Source organism: Lactuca serriola, chromosome 3, assembly GCF_051521515.1.
Source record: "Lactuca serriola cultivar US96UC23 chromosome 3, Lser_US96UC23_V15, whole genome shotgun sequence".
Taxonomy (NCBI): Eukaryota; Viridiplantae; Streptophyta; class Magnoliopsida; order Asterales; family Asteraceae; genus Lactuca; species Lactuca serriola.
Genome location: NC_136410.1, coordinates 71,224,598 through 71,250,255, shown reverse-complemented (window position 1 = coordinate 71,250,255; position 25,658 = coordinate 71,224,598). Strand labels below are relative to the sequence as shown.

Below are 25,658 nucleotides of genomic sequence, written 5' to 3'. Positions count from 1 at the left end.
ACGAAATTACAATTTTTTGTCACTAAGTTACATCGAACCTCGGATAGATAAGACTCAACTTAGGTCGTGGTTGATTGGCTGACAAAATCAACACAGTTTATTACGATACGTGAAAACTATTCCACCAAGAGGCTGGATGATATATATATATATATATATATATATATATATATATATATATATATCAAGTAATTAGTCTAACTACATGGATTTCAAGTTGCCATTATTTCTGACAGAGATAACCATTTTATATCTCGGTTTTGGCAGAGTTTTCAGGAACATATAGGTTCTAAGGATGTTACCTCAAGTTCAAGTGAAGGTAGCCTCTTTATCCTCCCTAATCTTTAGCTCCAAGTTCTTGCCATATACTTCAAAATCGCCCTTAGCAACATTTCCATACGAGTTTGTGAGTAAGAATGGAGCAATTATCGACTTCTCACATTAAATCTATTTTGGAACTGCCGATGTCTATGTGTCGCATATAGGTCTTGTACACTTCGTGTTTCTCAACACCACACGTCGTATAACAACAAAGTATTGCCTTTACTCGAAATAGCAACTTACAACATGGACAGATCCATCCCATTCTATGTATGTCTAAATGGTCTATATATAGTTTTATCGATTTTCCCATACGGCATGTTCTTAAAGTGGTTTTATGGACCGATTCAAAATAAATTGTTTTTGTTATAACGTCAAGGTATAATGCAAGGGAGAACAATAATTACGTTGCAATCGATAAAAATATGCATTTACTTGAAAGATTACATAAAAGTAGCCTTAAAAGCATATAATTTGTAATAACACTCGAGGAAAGTGATTGAACAATTGAAATGTCGAAATAAAATACAGTAGAACCTCTATAAATTAATACTCGATAAATTAATAACCTCGGTAAAATTAATAATTTGTCCGGTTTCAACTTGGGACCAGTACAAAATTGGACCTCAATCGATAAAATAATATTTTTTTTGAAATCTCAATGTAAATATATTGGTCCCAGCGAAACTATAAATTAATAATTACTAAAATATTCCAAAATTCTAAAACTATCTAGTAAAAAATGAATCTATAGTTTTTTTTTTTTTTGTGAACTTCCAAATTCTATACTGTATTCTCGTATTGCAATAAAAAGTTATGAAGAGTTGTTGCCGCTTGCAATGCTTCTTTTCGAGTGACCGGTTCCAAAGGTACTGAATTATTATCAACCGAATTTTGAATGGTATCCGCGATGCATTAATTTAAGAGTCGCTCACGAATATATTGTTCATGAATATAAATCAACTTTTTAAATTAATAATTTATTAATTTATAGATATAATAACATCTTGCTAAATTAATAAAATATCTCAGTTCCAACATTATTATAAAATTAATTTATAATAGAGGTTTTATTATACTAGAATAAGAAGCACAATGTTTATCAATGCATGTACTATTACTATGATTTCAACGAGGACGGGGACAACAACTTTAAAAAAATATCTTATATGAAAAAAGACAACCAAAACAAATGTGATAAAGACGATGAGTGTGATATTACGGCCAACAAGAAGACATATACTATGATGCTTATAGCCCTAGTGTGACATAAAAACTTTTAATGACAGAAGTTATTTTGTGCAGTTTTATCGATCAAGAATCAATGATCTTAAAGTTAATTTTACTTTATTTGTCTTGTCTTTTAATTCGTCCTACAACAAGATAATCTTGATTTATCTTTCTTATAATTAATAATTTGACCTGATCGTGAATGATCGATATGATATTTAGACAAAACTTGGTAATTAACTAATAATATTTTTTTGAACGTTTATTATTTTGTCTGATATATAACACTAATTATATATTTATGAACTCTTATTTTGGCTCCATGTATGTTTTAAGCTTGTTCTTTTGTATTCAAACTAAATCTAGACAGAATTTAATTTGCATGAGTTCAAATATGACTACAAACTTGAATAGCTTGATAAAAATCGAGTTGCTTGTAGTCCAAACTCCTCAAGTAACTCTACACTGATGGGTCAACTAAACATTCGGCCGTATTATGGAGTGTCGATAATGGACTTGTAGTAGTTTATTGAAACCCAAAGCTCACTAATATAACCCAACAAGGGGCTCAATATCAACAAGTCCACAACCAGGTAAAGTTGATCGGTGAATGTCGTATACACACACATTTTTCAAACACATCTCCCTCATCAAATTTGACTATTTTAAAATGATGCATGCATTCTCTTTCTACATGTACATTCTCATCTTTGGTTTGGGTTTCTTTACATATATTCAATTCTATTACATATATATTTTGAACCATAGCTAATTTATTTCATCATACACACATATTTTGCAAATCAATTGTGTATATATAAATTTTTTTAACAATCATCTGAATAGTAAAACATATATTTCGAAAGTTTTTCTACAAATTTATGTTGTAAAAATGTATTTAACAAGGATGTACTATATGAACGTGATTAATGAATTTATTTATGTTTTTTCACTTATATTTACACTATTATATAGAATTTCAACAACATTTTAGTACCAACAAAACAAGATATTTTATGTTTTGTCTATATAGTACAGTAGTACACACTTCAAGAAATCCTTTTCTTACACCCTCTCTCTCTCTCTCTCTCTCTCTCTCTCTCTCTCTCTCTCAAACACACACTTGAAGGCTGGTGAAAAGATGAGTGTGGGTATGTTACGGTGGTTTCAGGTGGCTCCGGTGGTTGTGGTGGTGGCATTATGGGTAGTATTAATGTGTGATGCAGAATGTGGTTACGAAGGCATCTTCAACTTTGGGGATTCAAATTCTGACACTGGTGGTTTTTGGTCGGTGTTTCCCGAAGCTCCACCGCCGAATGGCATGACATATTTTAAACGTCCAGCTGGCCGTGCTTCCGATGGTCGTCTTATCATTGACTTTATAGGTACGTACATCATCATGCTTTTAAGTTTTGATAGTCTTTACATCTTTTATTGAGGAATTAGTTGTATTGCTATTTTTGGATCCGAATTAAAATTGAAGTTGATTTTAATTCGTAATGAAATTGAATATCTAGGTAAATAACATCAATATCGACGTGCTACTTTTCTAATTTGAGAATGGGATATAAATAGCATATATGTATAACATGTAACTAATTTCATTTTTTATGTCTAAATCGTGGTCGAAAATAGACACTCGGCCCTTAGATATACACGCTTTCTACCGATTTTTCTTTAAAGAATTGTAGTATGTCTATAGTTGTTTATGAATAACCGAACATTATTTAATAAATAAAATCGTTAACACTTATCTTGATATACATGCACAATATTTATCTAACAAAATTAATTTTGTAACGGTTGTGGATTTGTGACTAAATGCCAAAAGCCGAAAGTGCCTAATACAACATCGTAAAATCAATGGATGCAAATTGCATATAGAAGAGACAAATATACTTTCCGTTTATACTTATTTTTAAAAAATAAACTTTCTAATACGACATTTATAATCCAATAGAGGTCTAAGTACGTACTAGGGGTGTCGAACGAATAAAAATTTTGGGTTTCGGGTAGAACGGGTATTTCCTTAAAAAAATAATACCCTATACCCGACCTATATTGTAATTCGGGTTTTCGGGTTGCGGGTTTGAGGTCGGCTCGGGTAATTATCGGGTATACCCGAAACTTTCTTAAATGACACTTATTGATAATTTATTTATTTATTTATTTTATTTTTACATGTTGGTTGGTTTAATAATGAATCGAGTAGGAAAATACTCCATACAATTAACAAGTACATATATAATAACAATACAAATCATTATAATATGTTATGTATTTTTTTAATTCCATTCCGTGCGATAATGAGAAACTGAGAATTGTGATGATGGTTCAGGACTTCAGCTTTAGCGTTGTATTCCCTTTGCAAATTTGCGCTGCCTGTTGAGCCGTCGTTCATAAGTAGGAAACAATGGTTTTGTTTTATTTGAAGTGTGCGTACGTGACTGCATTGTATATTTGATATTATTTAAAAAACGAATTCGGGTATACCCGAAAATAAATATTCATACCTAAAACCCGACCTATATTATTATCGGGTTAACCTATTACCCGAATGTTCATATCTGTTACCCGTTCTACCCGAATGTGTAACGAGTCGGATGGGTAGAACGGGTTTCGAGTTTTTTTGACAGACATAGTACGTACCATAAATTGGTTTTTATATAGTGTAACCAAGCCGTTTATTTACTAGAAGTCATTTTTTACGTGTACCCCATGAGTTAAACATTAAACATGATAAAAGTAACTTATGTGCTAATATAATGATCTAACTATATTTAAATAACAAGATTTAAATAATTTTAAATATTAATATATTTATAAGCAGAAGTGATCATTTTTAGTAAATGATCGAAATTTTCCTCTTTAGGCCAAACATATTTTCATATAATAGAATTTTTATTTTATTTAAATATCTACTATCTTATAGTTAAACTTTTTAGAATTATCTAAAAGCTAAATATCAAACATCACCAGTTAAACCATTTCCTTATTATTTCCACAAAATACAAATTACATGTGAATGTGGTTTGTAAAAGTTTATAGGGAAGTGCAACAATTATAAAAGACAAAGTCCCATATGGTCCATTTTTGGGACAACCTTCCTTATGTACTATATATTGAAATAAGAATAAGCAACACACCGTTTCTATTTTGGGTGAAAATTAAATTATTATATATTTTTAAACAGACTGGTATGTTGTTTCTAAGAATTGAATTTAAAGATGAATATTAATTTTGTCTTAATTTTTATTTTGGCAAACTTAGTTTGATTTGGATTTTATTAAAATTGAGGTTGTGTTTAAATGTTGGTTGGCATTTTGTATATTTAATTACATCCGAGTTATTGAGAATGATAATTTGATAACTAGTTTTTTCAAATTATTAAAATGAAACTTTTTATAAAGTTTAAGATTTTTGTTGGTGATTTTCAAACTTTGGTGATCAATCTAATAAATAAAGACAATTTGGTGTCGATTTTATTACATAAAAATATAACATTCTTATAAGGTAGTCAATTTAAGACAATGCACTTTCACTTTTTATTTAATAACTAATAACCTGTTCAAAGTATTAGCAGCAGGATTAGACACTAAAATGTTGTTTGTTTTTTATTAAAAAAAAAAAATCAAACCTCTTATTGTTGTGCGAGGCAGCACACACGCAATACTTTTCATTTCGTAGTTGTTTTTTTTTAGAATTCGGAGTAAAAAACATTTGTGCGTGTTCTGTTTGGAGCATCATTTGTATTGTCTCTTCCAACCTCTTCTTCTTTCTTTTTTGCTGAAATCTTGATGAATCTTAATTATATGTTGTTGAAATCTTATTGAATTCTTGTTTCACCTTCTTTTTTTTCGTTTTTTTTGGTTTATTTTTGCTAAATGATTTTTTATATTGAATAATGATAATTTCTTGCTGAAATATAATTATTTTTTGTTGAAATATCATTTTTTTTGCTGAAATATCATAATTTTTTCCTAAAATGTCATACATTATTAAATTTTTAGTATTAAAAAATTATTTTCGTTATATAAAATCAGTTTATTTTGTTTTTTTAATATTTACAACAGAATGCAGATGTTAAAAAACAAACACGCTTCTTATTACAGTTTGCAGTCGTTTTGTCCACCTCTTCTGTTATAGAGGGTTGCAGCGGTGGTCCATAGACTTCATAATTTTTTGCTTTAAAAAAACAAACAACACTTAACTTGGAAATGACCTTACGCAAAAGTGGATATTTTGTTTCTTTTTTTATTGCAATTTAATGTTTGATGAAACTTTAAAATTATATTGTTGTATTATATAAACTAGTTTATTGATAAACTAACTTATAAATTAAAATCTAGTTTTCGGTTACTGCAAAACACAACTTTGGTCATTTAAAAAAAAAACAAAAACAAAACAAAACAAAACATAGTTACAAGAAAATGTATAAGGTTATCATATTTTATTAAAATATTTTTATTTTTATTACCAATTTGTTAGTGAACATTTTATATAGTTTTTAATGACCAATTTGTGAATTTACATTTTCAATTTGCAAGCATAAGGCCGATAGAAATTATTTTGGTTGTAGCGGAGAGGATGGGGATTCCATTTGTAAGCCCATACATGAAGTCAATTGGATCGGATTACAAGCACGGTGCTAATTTCGCAACACTCGCATCAACCGTACTCTTACCACAAACATCATTGTTTGTCTCCGGGCTCAGCCCTTTTGCATTGCCCATTCAACTCAACCAAATGAAATATTTCAAGTCCCAAGTCGATGAACTTTATTCCCAAGGTAGAAAATTTATTATAACTAAAACAACAAACCTAAAACTAATTATAGTTACATTGTATAACTTTCAGGATCATCAAATCTTCCTCTACCTGATATTTTTGGAAAATCACTTTATACATTTTATATAGGTCAGAATGATTTTACATCTGATTTAGATAAAAGTGGTATCGATGGGGCTAAACAAAAGCTTCCTCAAGTGATTTCACAAATTACCAGCACAATTAAGGCAAGTACTTCTTTGAAACAATTGTTTTTTGTAAAACAATAAATAAATAATAATAAACTATGCTAAAGATGATTTTATGATGATTTTATACTGATTTTTATGTAGGAATTACATGGGTTAGGAGGTCGTACATTTTTTGTACAAAATCTGGCACCTATAGGATGTTACCCCGCATTCTTGGTGCAACTTCCTCATGGTGATAAAGATATTGATGAATTTGGGTGTTTCATTTCATACAACAATGCAGTAGTCGAATACAACAACATGCTCCAAGACGCGTTAAGCCAAACGAGACAAGAACTCCCATATTCTAATGTTATTTATGTTGATTCACACAAAGCTTTATTAGAGCTTTTCCAACATCCAACTTCTCATGGTATGGAACTCTTTGTCACATTGTTATATTTCATTAACATATGTATTTATATGTGTTCATGGATGAAGGTATGAAGTATGGTACGATAGCTTGTTGTGGAAATGGGGGTGGTTCGTATAATTATAATCCTCGAGTGTTCTGTGGGAACACTAAGTTCATAGATGGACAAAATCTCACTGCCTCCGCTTGTGAGGATCCCGAAAACTATGTGAGCTGGGATGGAGTCCATATTACAGAGGCTGCAAGCAAGATTGTTGTTGATGCCATCCTTAGTGGTGGTGATGACTTCACAGATCCTCCTTTTGAGATGGGTTGTTAACTTTGGAATAGTTTTTTTATTTGCTAAAAATGAATAAAGTGGATCAATAAACCAAAACAATAAACGAATTTATATGACATCAATAGAATTGAAAGTTCGTGTAACAAACAGTTCAATATGACATTTAATATATCAGTCAGTCAAAAACAATATTTTATCATATGAAAAATATATTTACCTAATATAAGTTACCGTCTTCATTTTAATGGATATAATACAAACTTACAAAAGTTCAAGGACAATAATCATTCTCAAGTACGAGTTGGGTCCTTATCTTAAAAGTTAAATGCATTATATATCAAAAATCTCTGTTTCCTCATGATTGTAACTCCATCTTTTGAATTTTTCTCTTTTCAAAAAATCTAATTACCTTAAATAAAACAAATCCACCCAACATTAATCTAATGCTCCCAATTTCAAATCCAAACAACCACTGTCTCTGTAACATCCAAAAAATCAAGGTAAAATTTTCATTTTCAAAACCAAGCCAAAAATCATAAATGTTTACAAAACATAGTTTCCAAAAGCTATAATCGTGAATCAGAGCATCCCAAAATCAAATTTCATAAACTACAAAGGATGTGCACGATTAAGCCTTCGCCTTGCCCCTGATCTTTGAAGTACCTGAAACCATATCAATCAAACTATAAGCCAAAGCCTAGTGAGTTCTCCCAAAGTATCACACACAACCAAACAGATAACAACATGTATGCATGAGCCTTTAGCATGACTGGACTACCTCGTAAGTCCTACAACCTATCTAAACCGCTCTCCGAGCCTTCGACCTAAATGAACTTCCTCATCGGGCCTACAACCTATATGGACCGCTCTTTAGGCCTTCGACCTGACTGGACCGCCTAGCAGGGCTTACAGTCTATCCGGACCTCCCCTGGTATCTTGGCCTTCATCACAAAGCAGGATTGCCTTAACCAAACCAACCATAACATGTTGACATATACAATAATGTTAGGTGCATTTCATGCATTCATTTTTATAGTTTTAGTTCATAAAAGTGCATTACATTTAGGTTTAAACTCATGCATTTTGTATATTTTCGGGATTTTTCATGATGCAATTCCATTCACACGCTTTTAGGATATTTCAGGGACTTATGAAAGTTGGATCTTGTTGGAGGAAGTTATCAAGAGTTGGAGACAAAGTTGTAGAAGTTTTGGAGCTTTGAAGAGAAGAAATGAAGAATTTAGCTTCACAGGAGTTTACACGGCCGTGTAAATGTATACCTATAATTTACACGGGCCGTGTAAACGTATATGCAAGGACATTCTACTTCAAAGACCTGGAAGAATTAAGCATTCTACTTTTCTTGTTTATACGGCCGTGTAAATGGAACCCTTTGGTTTACACGGGCCGTGTAAACGTCTCAGCAGTTTTTAAAGTAGTTTTGTCTTCTTATAATTTAGACAATCAGTTTTGATGGAGGTTAGGTCGGATTTTGGGAGGAGAAGAGACGATTTTCAGAACCTTGGCAAGTAGATTAACACTTGGAAACACTTTAATTTCCTTTTTGTAAGTCAATTTGAAGTTTAAACTTGTTTGATTTGTAGTCCAACCTAGATATGTGTGGTTGATTTTATTATCATTTCCGAATCTGAACTCTTAAGTATGTTTTGTTAGGTTGTAACTTGAATTTGACTTATGTTTAACATCTAGTAATCTTTGATTTGATCTTAATCATGTGTTTGGTTAGTTCTCTTTTTCACTTGATCAATGAACTAGGGTTCTATTCAATCTAGTTAATCAAATCATGAAATTCGTATATGTTTTATGATTTGATGTTAGTAACACTCACTTACTTGCTTGTAATTAGATCAAAATTAGTGCAATCAAAGATTAAATGTTTATATTCCCAAGCTTAAGAGGAATGTTAAACATTGTTGGTAATTAGTGCAAGAACTTAATGTCATTTAATGATTTAATGCAAGAGCTTATTTGGGTTGAATCAATTAAATGAAGTTTTATTTAAAGAGCTTATTTTGAATAAAATACTTTTGCTAATTTGGATATTAGAGTTTATTAATATCCAACTTACCAACCTATATTGAACATGAGTTATAATCATATTATATCTTTCAACATAATATATATATAAGAGTCAGAATCGGAAATGTACTTCTTTTACTACGTTTGTTTTCAATCTTTCTTATTTATGAAGTTTAATTCAAGTTTAAATACAAACCCCCATTTTAATATTACTTGTATTATGTGTGAAAATATGGCAAGATAAAAAGTCTCGTATCTCTGTGGACCGACCCTGCTTACTCTATACTATCTTTAGTATTAGAAATAGCAGTGATTTGAGTTATATTAATATTATTTTATCCCATCATTTGTTGGTTTGACAACCAAACAAATAACAATAGATAACCATTAAGTACATGTAATCTTACATATCTACCAATCTAAGACATGTAATCATACAAATTTACCAATCTAACATATAACCATCATAGCATCAAGCATAACATCAATCCAATATACCAGAATCCAGTGGGTCGACATTGGTGCCTACGACCCACAAGTTTAGTGAGGAAAACTCACCTGAATCACAAATCCGATGAAAACCCAGCTCAATGTCGCGTCGACCAAACAGACGGGAAATTCACACACGTGATCAAACAGACGGGAAATATACTACATTTTTAATGATTGTCCCGCATAGGATGTCGTGAGAAAAACCTAAAAAAATCAATCATAAATATTGAATTTGAACAAAAACAACAAAGACTTATTGCAACAAAAAATATATATTAAAACTAAATGACAAAAAAATATTAATGACCAAATGTGTATAAAGTGATAAATATATTACATTTAAAATTATTTTTTCTTGGTTACCGGTCATAAAAATTAAATATGCATAGTTTAAACAAGTTAAAGAGCTAAATATAAATGAAAAAAAAAACCGTAATGACAAATATGTACAAATCGAAAAATATATTACATACTTAAGTCATTGTCTTTTTGTTGTTTTATGAGTGTGTGTATGTGTGTGTATATATATATATATATATATATATATATATATATATATATATATAGAGAGAGAGAGAGAGAGAAAGAGAGGTGGGTTCAATTGAGAAAAAATAAAAAAGGTTGAGAATGGGGGAATCATTCTCAGCCACTCATTTTATCTAAGCATAAAAATACACGGTGGCAAACTTGTAAATATGATAACAACCTTCAATCTCAAATACGTATCTGTAGAGAATTAGATTACAGTTCAAACCCATTCATCGTTCATCATCCAAATTTCTTCTCCAACTTTCAACAATTATCCAGATTTCTTCAATTAAACCATCATCAACATCATCCAGTGCTAATCAATCATTGATTTTCGTCAATAATCAACACGTTTCAATAGTTAACAACAAAAATTTGTTTTTTGTTCTTTTAATTCAACCTTCAATTGTGCTTGAATACGATCAGATCTTCAACATCTATGATTAATTATACTCCCAGCGTTATTAGATCAACATCATCGATAATCAACAAAAATCCACTTCATATCATTCATTTAACATCGATTATCAAATAAAACTTCAAAATTGAGGTTAGAAAAAAAAATCATATCGTTTTGTTTTTGAAAAATTTCATATAATTCTCTATCAATCTACTCTTTTGTAAGATTTAAATAGTCAAAATATCATGTTTTTAACATTTTAAAAAAAAGTTAAATTATATGCACTCCAACTGTTTGATAAAATACATAAACTAAATTACCACGTTATATTCATATATGAATATATTTTCTCAGTATATGATTATTAAAACAAAAAAACAAATATGTAAGTCTGTATGTTATTCATATCTGAATAACATATAAAAATTATATATATTTGTGAAAATACCTTGTAATATTCATATGTGAATATACTATGTAATATTCATATGTGATGTGACATCCCCATTTTCACGGCCAGAAAAGACCGATTTTGTTTATGCTTTATAAAAATCAGAGTACTTCTTTTCATAAAAATGTTGCGGAATTTGTTCCCAGAAAAACATGATAAATACGTTATCAAAACATTTTCGAAGAAACGTATTTTATGTATTTTAAAACGTTTGGGATGTCATCGTCAATACAGAAACATAAGCATAAACAGAACTTACTAGTGGTCTACATCTCTTTAATCTCTCAGTGTAATGTGACTTCATGACAACACCTGTGACATAAATAAACTGAGTGGGTCAGGTTGGGAAATCTGGTGAGTACATAGGGTTTTCAACCCATAATAATGTATTTGTTATGTGCAAACAATCAAACAATCAACCCAATTACCCATCCCCATTATCTTCTTTACTCTTAAGGATTTACCCTAAGAATCAACCATTCCTCGTTCATACATTCCTAAGGATCATCCTAAGGAATCGACACGAAGTCCATCGACGCCGGGGTTTAGGCACTAAGTCTGCATAGTCGCCAGAATTTATACAACAAGCGCTAAGTCTGCATAGTTGCCAGGGTTTTGGCACCAAGTCTGCATGATCACCAGGGTTTAGGCATCAAGTCTGCATGATCGCTAGGGTTTAGAGTACACCGAGTGAACACATCGTTCACAACACTTACAGGTTGCGAGCATGCTAGTGTTCCACTGGACTGTCTAGAATAGTCTGTGGTTGTCATCCATACTCTGCTGAATGACGGGGCCATCGTTTGGGAAAGGCTTCTCACATCGTCCACCTCTCACCCTCACCTCGTGGTCTATAACACCTCTCAACTCATCATCCAACTCATATTCCATCTATTACATCTACCCATGTTTTACCCCAACATTATCGTAGATATAAAATACATATACAGTTTAAATCATTTAAAACGTGTATAAAATCGTTCATCTAGCATAGACAGCAAGTACTCAGATAATATGCACACATAGCATGTAATTTATATAAAATACTTCATATCTATGTGTAAGATGAAAGTAACTATGTACTCACTTGATTAGGTGGTGATTCCGAACTCAGACAGCACTTCGTTATCTCAAAACAATTTTCCTCGACAAAACCTAGTATCAAAACCACTAGGGTTTAGTTTTTAACGTTAACCGCGACTAATTAATAGTCTAGCTATTATTACTATTATATAAGCGTTAAATAACACTCAATATAACTCATAATAATAACTCAAATAATTATTTTAAGGTCCTAATAATGTTACTATAATTAAATAAAAGCTATATTAAATATAGTATAGGCGTAGCTCACTTACAGCGGGTTTTTATTAAAAACCGGGCGTCGTTGGAGCAGCGTTTCCGATCCGAAAGTTTTTCTTCTCGGAGCCGTCAGGCGCTCCGGGGCTTTCTTCTCGTGCTAGGGAGGTTCCCTAGACTTGGGAGGGGTTTAGGGAGGCTAGGGAGAAGTTAGAGAGAGAAAGAAGTGCTTATGGTGTGAAGAAATAATGAAGGGTTCACCCTTTATTTATAGAGATTTTATAGTAAAGTAGCCGCTAAGTTTCGTCCGTATCTTCCGCGTACGAGCTCCGTTTTCTACGTTTTTTTATATCCACGCGTTGGTATTTACGAGGACTACAACTTTCATTTAGACCTCGTCGGCTAATTCTCCTTCTATCTCAGATTTACAAAAACTGTATCGTATTTATCGCGCTCGAAGAGTAGCGACTAAGCTTCCTCCATTTCTTTCGCATACGAGCTCCGTTTCTGAGTTTATTTATATTCACACGTTGGTACTTACGAGTACTACAACTTTCATTTAGACTCCGTTGGCTAATTCTCATTCTATCTCGGATTTATAAAACTGTATCGAATTTATCGCGCTCGAAGAGTAGCGACTAAGCTTCGTCCATATCTTTCGCATACATGCTCCGTTTCCGACGTTATTGATATCCATACGTTGGTATTTATGAGTATTATAACTTTCATTTAGACCTCGTTGGCTAATTCTCAATCTATCTCGGATTTACAAAATTGTATCGAATTTGTCGCGCTTGAAAAGTAGAGACTAAGCTTCGTCCATAACTTTCGCATACGAGCTCCGTTTTTTACTGTCTTTTTATCGTTTAACTCCTATTAGCTACATCTTCATTTCTCGTTTAGATTATTTTGGCTAAAAATCGACCGATCTAAAATTCGAATTTCGGGTTGTGCACTGCTATGCTAAATCTTAGAAAAATCATAACTTCCTCATACGAAGTCAGATTTGGGGGTTCTTTTTATGGACAGTCTTGGTTTAACATTTTCTATGACTTTTGTTTAGATCGTTAAGGCTAAAAGTCGCTCTATCGTAACTTCACTATTTACACTTCCCGGTGTCGTGTTAGTTCCGTCGCGAAACTTCGACGGGTCATAACTTCTTCGTTATAACTCGGATTTCGGCGCTCTTTATATGTACGGAAACCTTGTAACATTTAATACAACTTGGTTATGATTATTTATCCTAAATAATCTTTTGCCGAAAAGTTGTTTTCGACCCTATTATCTCTAAATTGACTAGCCCGGATCTACGGGCGTTACAGTTATCTCCCCCTTAGGATGATTACGTCCTGGAATCATCAAAGAAACAGGGCTCACATGATGAATCCATACATTATCTCTTCATCCTAAGTAATAACCGTAACTTTGATGTTTCTTCAAACGAGTATCTAACTCTAAGATTTCCTGACTACAGGCGGTGCCCGATCTTGGACCCGCTCCCTATCTCACGTTGGACTCCCAATTATGACCTTCAAGTCACAATCTCGATCCTTACTGGAGACTGCTTCTTCCTCTTAACAATCTTAGGATTACTACCATGGACCGATGTGTCGTATTTTAATGACCTAACATCGTATGTTGCAACGTTTAGACTCATGTCTTTTAGAGTCAAAACATCTTAAAAGGTAGCATTTCTAGCTACAAGCAACTTTTCGCGATACCTCTACAAATCATTTTTTTTTAATTTCAATCTTCCGTCTTAAGTCAGATGTTACATCGAACTTGATTCTCTGAACCACATAACATACTCAGCGTAGTCGGACTCAATTTGATATGACCACTAGGGTCGGAATAACAATCATCTTCTTAGTCAATATCGAAACGATGGTAACAACATGCTTGAATAAAACGGAATCAATTATTGGCTTCTTGGTAACCTTGTGACTTTCCCTGATCCAAGCGTGAATCCTGTGCTTCCGGTAGTATATGCATCTACTACCTTTCACACCTACTCATACTCGTCCCAAGTATTGTCTCGTAGTCCCCAAGTCCTAAATCACAAAATAATTTAACACATACGAGTGTTACCAAATAATCATAAAAATTTCCCTAGACTCTACTAGGACTACTTCCATGCATATCTTCAATCATCAATTCTGCTTCAACTTGGTTGGTGATGGACATTCCAGATGATAGGAAAACTTTAGGAATTACACCAATCGTTCTATCATCCCGCCAATCAAATGTGTACATTCAAATGTACCATACTTCTATAGACGTACTGCTATTTTATCAGACGTATTCTAAAGGCAAGATCCCACTCTAAAAATATCTTCCGATAGGTATCATTCACCATCGTAAGCCTAATCATTTCCTCCATTTGCTCAGTCTGCTATATGTCCTTATCATGACATTGTATACACCAAAGCCGACGTTCGCTGTATCGAGACGAGAATATAGACAGAGGAAGATTTAGACGCATATTCCTCCGTATTACTCCGAAAATTACATGTCATTTCTAATATCGTAATTAAACGTTTAGAAACCTGAGTACATAAAATTTCCAGATCTGGTCGGCAACAGACCATATATCCGATCAAACAATAGCATAAAGCATCACAAATCATTTAGCACATAAAAGCATTTTAGGCATCTTCCCTAATTAAGCTAGTGCTTGTGTGTAAAATATAGCAGTCACTCATCTCACAATCATCGCTTAGCATTCTAAGTTTAAGTCTAGAAATTTCCTATAAATTCCTAGTTCGCTTAAACTAATGCTCTGATACCAACTGTGACATCCCCATTTTCACGGCCACAAAAGACCGATTTTGTTTATGCTTTATAAAAATTAGAGTACTTCTTTTCATAAAAATGTTGCGGAATTTGTTCCCAGAAAAACATGATAAATACGTTATCAAAACATTTTCGAAGAAACGTATTTTATTTATTTTAAAACGTTTGGGATGTCATCGTCAATACAGAAACATAAGCATAAACAGAACTTACTAGTGATCTACATCTCTTTAATCTCTCAGTGTAATGTGACTTCATGACAACACCTGTGACATAAATAAACTGAGTGGGTCAGGTTGGGAAATCTGGTGAGTACATAGGGTTTTTAACCCATAATAATGTATTTGTTATGTTCAAACAATCAAACAATCAACCCAATTACCCATCCCCATTATCTTCTTTACTCTTAAGGATTTACCCTAAGAATCAACCATTCCTCGTTCATACATTCCTAAGGATCATCCTAAGGAATCGACACGAAGTCCATCGTCTCCGGGGTTTAGGCACTAAGTCTGCATAGTCGCCAGAATTTATACAAAAGGCGCTAAGTTTGCATAGTTGCTAGGGTTTTGGCACCAATTCTGGATGATCACCAGGGTTTAGGCATCAAGTCTGCATGATCGCTAGGGTTTAGAGTACACCGAGTGAACACATCGTTCACAACACTTACAGGTTGCGAGCATGCTAGTGTTCCACTGGACTGTCTAGAATAGTCTGTGGTTGTCATCCATACTCTGCTGAATGACGGGGCCATCGTTTGGGAAAGGCTGCTCACATCGTCCACCTCTCACCCTCACCTCGTGGTCTATAACACCTCTCAACTCATCATCCAACTCATATTCCATCTATTACATCTACCCATGTTTTACCCCGACATTATCGTAGATATAAAATACATATACAGTTTAAATCATTTAAAACATGTATAAAATCGTTCATCTAGCATAGACAGCAAGTACTCAGATAATATGCACACATAGCATGTAATTTATATAAAATACTTCATATCTATGTGTAAGATGAAAGTAACTATGTACTCACTTGATTAGGTGGTGATTCCGAACTCAGACAGCACTTCGTTATCTCAAAACAATTTTCCTCGACAAAACCTAGTATCAAAACCACTAGGGTTTAGTTTTTAACGTTAACCACGACTAATTAATAGTCTAGCTATTATTACTATTATATAAGCGTTAAATAACACTCAATATAACTCATAATAATAACTCAAATAATTATTTTAAGGTCTTAATAATGTTACTATAATTAAATAAAAGCTATATTAAATATAGTATAGGCGTAGCTCACTTACAGCGGGTTTTTATTAAAAACCGGGCTTCGCCGGAGCAGCGTTTCCGAGCCGAAAGTTTTTCTTCTCGGAGCCGTCAGGCGCTCCGGGGCTTTCTTCTCGTGCTAGGGAGGTTCCCTAGACTTGGGAGGGGTTTAGGGAGGCTAGAGAGAAGTTAGAGAGAGAAAGAAATGCTTATGGTGTGAAGAAATAATGAAGGGTTCACCCTTTATTTATAGAGATTTTATAGTAAAGTAGCCGCTAAGTTTCGTCCGTATCTTCCGTCTACGAGCTCCGTTTTCTACGTTCTTTATATCCACGCGTTGGTATTTACGAGGACTACAACTTTCATTTAGACCTCGTCGGCTAATTCTCCTTTTATCTCAGATTTACAAAAATTGCATCGTATTTATCGCGCTCGAAGAGTAGCGACTAAGCTTCCTCTATATCTTTCGCATACGAGCTCTATTTCCGACTTTATTTATATCCATGCGTTGGTATTTACGAGTACTACAACTTTCATTTAGACCCCGTTGACTAATTCTCATTCTATCTCGGATTTATAAAATTGTATCGACTTCATCCATATCTTTCGCATAGGAGCTCCGTTTCCGACGTTATTTATATCCATGTGTTGGTATTTACGAGTACTACAACTTTCATTTAGACCTCTTTGTCTAATTCTCAATCTATCTCGGATTTACAAACTGTATCGAATTTGTCGCGCTTAAAAAGTAGAGACTAAGCTTCGTCCATAACTTTCGCATACGAGCTCCGTTTTTTACTGTCTTTTTATCATTTAACTCCTATTAACTACATCTTCATTTCTCGTTTAGATTATTTTGGCTGAAAATCGACCGATCTAAAATTCGAATTTTCGGGTTGTGCACTGCTATGCTAAATCTTAGAAAAATCATAACTTCCTCATACGAAGTCAGATTTGGGCGTTCTTTTTATGGACACTCTTGGTTTAACATTTTCTATGACTTTTGTTTAGATCGTTAAGGCTAAAAGTCGCTCTATCGTAACTTCACTATTTACACTTCCCGGTGTCGTGCCGGTTCCGTCGCGAAACTTCGACGGGTCATCACTTTTTCGTTATAACTCGGATTTCGGTGCTCTTTATATGTACGGAAACCTTGTAACATTTAATAAAACTTGGTTAAGATTATTTATTCTAAATAATCTTTTGCCGAAAAGTCATTTTCGACCCCTATTATCTCTAAATTGACTAGCCCGGATCTACGGGCGTTACATGTGAATATACTGTGTAATATTCATAAGTGAATATATCATCTAATATTCACAAATGAATATAGTATGTAATATTCACATGTGATATACCATGTAATACTATGTAATATTCAGATATGAAAATATTATCTAATATTCATACGTGAATATATCATCTAATATTCACAAGTAAATATACTATGTAATATTAATAAGTGAATGCATCGTCTAATATTTAAATATGAATATACTATGTTTATTATATGCTATATTCATATATGAATGATACTTAAATTGTAAAAAAAAAATTAATCATAGTTTTTATTCATAACTGAATAACGAATGTACTGTAGTAAAAACCTGATTTATTTTTATTCACTTATGAATAACGATAGCTGAAAATATAAAAAAAAAAAATGTTTTATTTTATCTTAAAACTATATCAATATGGATGTCTATTTGTAGAGAATAAAAAATTATGAATTTTGGTATACTTAAAATCATTTTTCGATAAAAATAGCTTCTTAAAAATTAAAAAAAAAAACGAAAAAACTATGTTTTTGTATATATTAAGGTAATGATTAGCATAGTTTAAGGAAACATGTTTTGTTGGAAAACACATGTCTATTTCTTTCTCATTTCTGCTGGTACGACGGAGGCTTTTGCGGCAAAAATAAATGAGTGACTGAGAATGATTCCTCCATTCTCAACCTTTTTTTTTCTCAATCGAACCCTCATCTCTCTCTCTCTCTCTCTCTCTCTATATATATATATATATATACACCTTAAAAAGCATTTACAAGATTTTGCTGAATTTTAAGAGGTACAAGCTGTTAAGCATCATATACAATAATTTTATACATCGAAGAATAATAAATCTTATCCGGTCAAAGACAGATTTTGAATAGGTCTTATAAGCTTATATTCAAATTGAATGGATTAAATATGAAAAAGTCAAATAAGAAGATGATGATAAGATTTTGAATGGGTCAAAGTTTGACCAAGTGTTCCTCATATCCTATTGAATCGGTAAATACTAAATCTTATCCGGTCAATATTTATGAAAAAGTCAAATAAGATGATGATGATAAGATTTTAAATGGGTCAAAGTTTGACCAAGTGTTCCGCATATCCAATTGAATCGGTAAATACTAAATCTTATGTCACACGCCAAAACCAAGAACGACGGAAACGTTCTGGGGCGGAGGACGTCATGTACAGTATCACAACAATGAAAAGTAGTAAACTAGCAACAACATCATCCATTGCATTAATAATATAATTATTATACAAGTGTTCTGTCAAATTTTGATAAACACTAAAGCATAAATCAAAATGAAAGATGAGTCTTGAAGAAGCTCCATCTTCCCTTCTCCTTGCATCGGTACCTGTCTATGATGACATGAGGATACAAGTAATTTTGAAAGCGAGTATCAGCTTTGAAGCTGGTGAGATCATAAGTATTTTAGTGTCTCAATTTGTATGTAAGAATTTGTAAGTTTGGAAAATGTATATGAACTGTAAATGTAAGAATTTGTAAGTTTGGAAAATGTATATAAACTGTAAATGTTAGAATTTGTAAGTTTGGAATATGTATATGAACTGTAAATGTAAGAATTTGTAAGTTTATAAACTGTAAGTATGGAAATGTTTGTGAAACAACTGTAAACGTTTGAAAAACTCTAGAAATCCCTATGATTCCTACTATTATATAAGGGTGTCTTCTACCAAGACCTAACTATTCTCAATGTAGTCTTCTACCAAGACTTAACTGTTCTAAATGTTCGTGTCATGTAAAAGTGTGTAATTTTCCCAAGTGTAACTATTATTTAACAAAATATAGTTTTTACATTTATAGTTTAAGTGAAAAGATCACTAAATATGTGTACAGGGAAAATTAATGTAGTACTAAAACGTAGCGCTATCAAAACTTGTGACATCCCCATTTTCACGGCCAGAAAAGACCGATGTTGTTTATGCTTTATAAAAATCAGAGTACTTCATTTTATAAAAATGTTGCGGAATTTGTTCCCAGAAAAACATGGTAAATACGTTATTAAAACATTTTCAAAGAAACGTATTTATTTCATTTTAAAACGTTTGGGATGTCATCGTTAATACAGAAACATAAGCATAAACAGAACTTACAATTATTTACACTAGTGATCTACATCTCTTTAAATCTCTCAGTGTAATGTCACTTCATATCAACACCTGTGATATAAATAAACTGAGTGGGTCAGGTTGGGAAACCTGGTGAGTACATAGGGTTTTCAACCCACAATAATATAATTATTATATTTAAACAATCAAACAATCAACCCAATTACCCATCCCCATTATCTTCTTTATTCTTAAGGATCTACCCTAAGAATCAGCTATTTCTCATTCATTCATTCCTAAGGATCATCCTAAGGAAACAACATGAAGTCCATTGTTGCCAATGACACATTGGTCAAGCGCAGCTGCTAATATTGTCACTTAGGCTCAGCTGCCAGAATTAGGACATTTTCTATGAGGCGCTTCTGCCGGTATTGACCTTTAAACACTACTGTCATGGTCATAAGGCTCCCTATTAGGCGCAGCTGCCGATACTATCCTTAGAGCGCAGCTGCTAGGACGTTTACCGTAGATCTAAATCATCTACGGGTTGTGGCGCAGCTGCCAGTGCTCATCTATAGGGTACTAGGTCCACTGCTGCCAATGTATACCTATAGGGCACTAGGTCCGTACTACTAATGTTCCTCTATTTCAGCTTTTATCCATCATCATTCATCTACCCATGTTTTACCCAACATATCTTGTAGATATAAAATACTTTATACAGTTTACATCATTTAAAACATGTATAAAAATCTTTCACCAGCATAGACAGCAAGTATTCAGACAATATGCACACATAGCACGTAAATTTATAATAAAATACTTCATATCTATGTGTAAGATGAAAGTTACTATGCACTCACTTGAAAGGTGGTGAGTCGGCACTCGGACAGCACTTCGTTACTCTTAAAACAATTATCCCTTGACGAAACCTAGTATCATTACCACTAGAGTTTAGTCTAACGCTTGACGAGACTAATTTAATAGTCTAGCTATTATTACTATTATATAAGCGTTAAATAACACTCAATATAACTCATAATAATAGCCTAAATAATTATTTTAAGGTCCTAACAATGTTACTATAATTAAATAAAATCTATATTAAATATACTATAGGCGTAGCTCACTTACAGCGGGTTTTTATTAAAAACCGGGCTTCGCTGGAGCAGCGTTTCCGAGCCGAAAGCTTTTCTTCTCGGAGCCGTCAGGCGCTCCGGGGCTTTCTTCTCGTGATAGGGAGGTTCCCTAGACTTGGGAGGGGTTTAGGGAGGTTAGAGAGAAGTTAGAGAGAGAAAGAAAGGCTTACGGTGTGAAGAAAATATGAGGAGTTCACCCTTGTATTTATAGGAGTTTTATAGTAAAGTAGTCTCTAAGCTTCGTCCGTAACTTTTGCATACGAGCTCCGTTTTTGTCTGTCTTTTTACCGTTGAGTTCCTATTAATGAGATCTTCAACTCTCATTTAGACCTCGTTGGCTAATTCTCATTCTATCTCGTATTTACGAAACTGTATCGAATTCGCCGCGCTCGAAAAGTAGGGACTAAGCTTCGTCCATAACTTTTGCATACGAGCTCTATTATCGACGTTCTTTATATCCACGCGTTGGTATTTACGAGTACTACAACTTTCATTTAGATCCCGTCAGCTAAAAATCGACCGATCTAAAATTCAGATTTCGGGCTGTGCACTGCTATGCTAAATCTTAGAAAAATCATAACTTCCTCATACGAAGTCAGATTTGGGCATTCTATTTATCGATGTTCTTAGTTTAACATATTCTACGACTTTCGTTTAGATCGCTAAGGCTAAGTCTCGCTCTATCGTAAATTCACTATTTACGTTTCTCGGTATCGTGCCGGTTCCGTCGCGAAACTTCAACGGGTCATAACTTCTTCGTTATAACTCGGTTTTCGGCGTTCTTTATACGTACGAAAACCTTGTAACATACTCTACAACTTGATTAAGATTATTTATTCTAAATAATCTTTTGTCGAAAAGTCGTTTTTGACCCCTATTGCCTCTAATTTGACTAGCCCAGATTTGCGGGCGTTACAAAACTACTGTTGTACTATTTACCTTAAACCGGATTTATATTAAGGCATTATGTGATTAATTGTACCATACTATTGACTGGTAACAACGACATAAGAATGGTCGTAATAACGGAATGACGTTTGGCACCCGCAGACCTGCAGGTCCCGCTGTAGCTAGCAGCAAGGTGTAGGATAGTCAATCCAGTATAGATCTATACGCAAACTCATGCTCTCCCTTCAAGAGACTCTGGCTACAACTCGGGCCATGACATTTAAGGCATGCTCCGATACAGTGGATCACAATTTTTATTAACGTATTCATGTAGGTGTAATGTACGGAAATGTTCTACGTGTGCTAGCTGTAATGTGTGTTCTTTCTCTATCTAGCAAGTATAGTAATGTAATCGTTCTAGTATCGTCGTATATGTTCTGTTCCTAGTATCGTAGTATATGTAATGTACTGTAATGTTCTAGAAAGTATTGACTCATGAATGAACTGACTCATTGTATGATATCGCGTTCTAGTAATTGTTCTAGTATCTTCCTAAACTACCCATATGGTAGTTTACTAGTAATCTAACTGGTACGTATGGACATGGATGTATACCCTTGCTACCCAAGGGCATGGGATGAACTGGAAGGACCTTTTATGACTATATATGTACACATGATATATAACTAATATTTAAACAACCTTCGGACGAGTACCCGATATCCCACCAGACCACATCCCAAGCGCGAAAAGGAAATAGGGTGGATAGCCTTCATAAATCTTTTAAACATTTCTTATATAACTATACATATAGAGGCATGCAATTTATAATATAAAAGCATAAATAAGTTTTGTAAAACATTTGAACATAATTATTATTTTCAGAAAAGATCGACTTGATGTCAACCAATAAAACAGTTTGAAGGCATAGGTTTGATAAAACAGTTTAAGTATAAGGAAACATTTGTTTGGAACACAATTGTAAATAAGTTTGAAATGTGATATACAGAGTAAAATGTACAGTGTAATAAGGAGTTTAAAACATATAAAATGTTAATAAAAATCATTTGAAGGAAACTGTTTGGTAAAACGGTTAATGTGTAGTAAATCATTTGAATGCTGCATATTAATCACATGTGATTGATATAATAACTAGCGTAATTCTACTTATTAATCACATGTGATTGATATAATAACTAGCATAATTCTACTTGTACCCCCCCCCCCCCATAAAACATTTAAAACAATTTAAAACATTGATTAAGGGGTATGAACTCACCTGCAGTAAGTGACTGAATTGAACGCACTGTTATCGTAAGGAAGGATCGGGCAAGTGCTTGGTGTCAAGTGAAGACTTTAGACACACACAATGATCCTAATTACATATGAAGACATATGTATATAAATAATTAGTGATTTAAACACTAATTATACAAGTATAAACATTTTAACGCGAGGAAAACACTTTTGGTCAAGTGCTAGGAGGCTAATGGGTTGCAACAAAGGAGTGTAAGGCCTCTAATGGGAGTTTAAGGTCTAATGACCATTTGTTTTGGAGTTTACAGCCCAGGGGAGTAAACTCCTGGCCGTAAACTCTCCTTAGGGTCACTAAATGAAGCTTAGAATTACTACAACTCTAGTGGTGAATTGTTTCAAGGCTAAATCAAGTGTTTGGGCTTCCTATTAACTCTTTTAAGGAGTTTACGGCCCTGGGACCATATTCCCTTGGAGTTTACGCCCGTACACTCCCTTGGGAGGGTGTTTATGGTGTTTTCAAGTCTCTAACATTTCAAGGTTATGATCTATGTTGGGTTCTAGGCATAAGGAAGGAGTTAGGGTGTCATTTGACCCCTTTATAGGGGTTTACGGCCCAAGAACTTGTCTTGGCTGTAAACTCCTTAATACTTGTGATTCCTTATGTTTTCTAGGCTTTAAACACTTTAGGGTACATGTCTAAAATCAAGTCTAAGCCTTAGGTGCCTTAAAAGCACCATTTTGAGTATGCTTTTTGGAGTTTACGACCTAAGATATTCTTGGGCCGTGAACTCCCAAACTTGGGTGATTCTTGGTTGATTTCATGTCCCTAATATACTCCTATATAAGTCCAAGGCAGTAGTATATCAGGGGGGACAATCTAGGCTTGGTTTCGGGAGTTTTCCGCCCAAGAACACCTTGGGGAGTAAACTCCTAAATCGAATGATTTAGCTATGTAATCTATGTTATGAACACATTTAAAGCTTTCTAACACTACTAGAAAGATTTACTCACAATTTGGGATAAAAACCCGAAGATCCGTGAGAGAGAATTTTGGCTTTTCTCTAATTGGAATTCAACTAATGAACCAATTTGGTTCAGAATTCTATTTATAGTCCTGAGATATTTTGGCAGAAAATATTTTATTCCTGAAATGAATTCTAATGTCCTAGAGTATTGGAATAACAATGTTGCACAAAACCCTAGTGCATCCACTCTCCTAATATCTCCTTAAGTGTAAAATCCTAAAAACTGCCAAACTTATACTCGAAATCTGAGTTTTCACTGTAACTATTCTACTTCTATTGGCTTCAAATGGTTTGTTCAGAATGGAAATTTCGGGTTGTCACATCATCCCCCTGTTGAAGGGAATTTCGTCCCGAAATTAGAATTTAGGCAAGGAAGTATGTACGAATGATCGAGTCGTGAGGAGGAAACTTCCTAATCGATTGGTTCTAGCGCACTTAAGTGAAATTGGGTTCTCGGTTGGAATCCCAACGAACCTTCACTATCGGGCGATGGCGTTGCTTCGTCCGCTTGACCTCTCGGTCGAGGGTCACTACGGTTCAAATACGAAGGCGAGGATCTCGACGAGTGGACTTACAAGAGTCCTAACGGAAAGGTATGGTTTCACGATCGAGACGCGAAGAGTAGGATGTACGTTACTGAGTTCGCGGAGTAGGTCTAGTTTGTGCGAGGCACAGGACCGATTCTGATAAGAATCTTGGGGGTCCTGTCTATCTTGGATTTAGCTTTCCACGCTTTACGAAGCGTATTAAGCCGTTCCCGAGTGAGACTTCCTAAAGAATTTGGTCACTCACTTGGAATTCCAAGGGTCTCTTTTTCTTGTTAAACTTCCCAGACAAAGGCCACCCCTTGCTGGGTCAAAGTCGTACAGTTTCCTGTGATTTGCGAGGGTTTCTCATATCCAATTGAATGGGTCAAACTTTGACCAAGTGTTCCTCATATCCAATTGATTCGCTAAATACTGAATCTGTCAATAATAATGAAAAAGTCAAATATGATGATGATGATAAGATTTTGAATGGTTCAAAGTTTGACCAAGTGTTCCTCATATCCAATTGAATCGGTAAATACTAAATCTTATCCGGTCAACATTTATGAAAAAGTCTAATAAGATGATGATGATAAAATTTTGAATGGGTCAAAGTTTGACCAACTGTTCCTCATATCCAATTGAATCGGTAAATACTAAATCTTATCCGGTCAACATTTATGAAAAATTCAAATAAGATGATGATGATAAGATTTTGAATGGGTCAAACTTTGACCAAGTGTTCTTCATATCCATTTGAATCGGTCTAATACGATGTACACGTTGTAAAACATTTCATATAAACTGGAAGAGGCGCATTGATCTAGCATTCGTCTATCATGAATGCCTTGCCATTGACCGCAAAACCTTGGTTCTCTCTCATGCTCGCTACCTCCTCCTTTGTTTTTCTTTCTATTAAAATCGAATAAGCCCAAAAATGTCTTACGTTTAATCCTAGCACAGGTATAAGAAA

General features: G+C 33.7%; 1 protein-coding gene across 2 annotated transcripts; it reads left to right on the top strand.

Annotated features, from left to right (window-relative positions):
- Positions 1 to 2,625: 2,625 nt before the first annotated feature.
- LOC145092581 (GDSL-like Lipase/Acylhydrolase superfamily protein) lies at positions 2,626 to 8,869 on the top strand. Of its 2 annotated transcripts, none has more exons than XM_079030530.1 (5): positions 2,626 to 2,936; positions 6,131 to 6,340; positions 6,469 to 6,566; positions 6,672 to 6,942; positions 7,011 to 8,869. In XM_079030530.1, the coding sequence occupies exons 1-5, from the start codon at positions 2,693 to 2,695 to the stop codon at positions 7,259 to 7,261; spliced, it is 1,074 nt and encodes a 357-aa protein (XP_078886656.1). In that variant the 5' UTR covers positions 2,626 to 2,692; the 3' UTR covers positions 7,262 to 8,869. The 2 variants fall into 2 exon arrangements, with proteins under 2 accessions (XP_078886656.1, XP_078886654.1); XM_079030528.1 differs by having other exon boundaries at positions 2,628 to 2,936; positions 6,409 to 6,566.
- Positions 8,870 to 25,658: the final 16,789 nt, after the last annotated feature.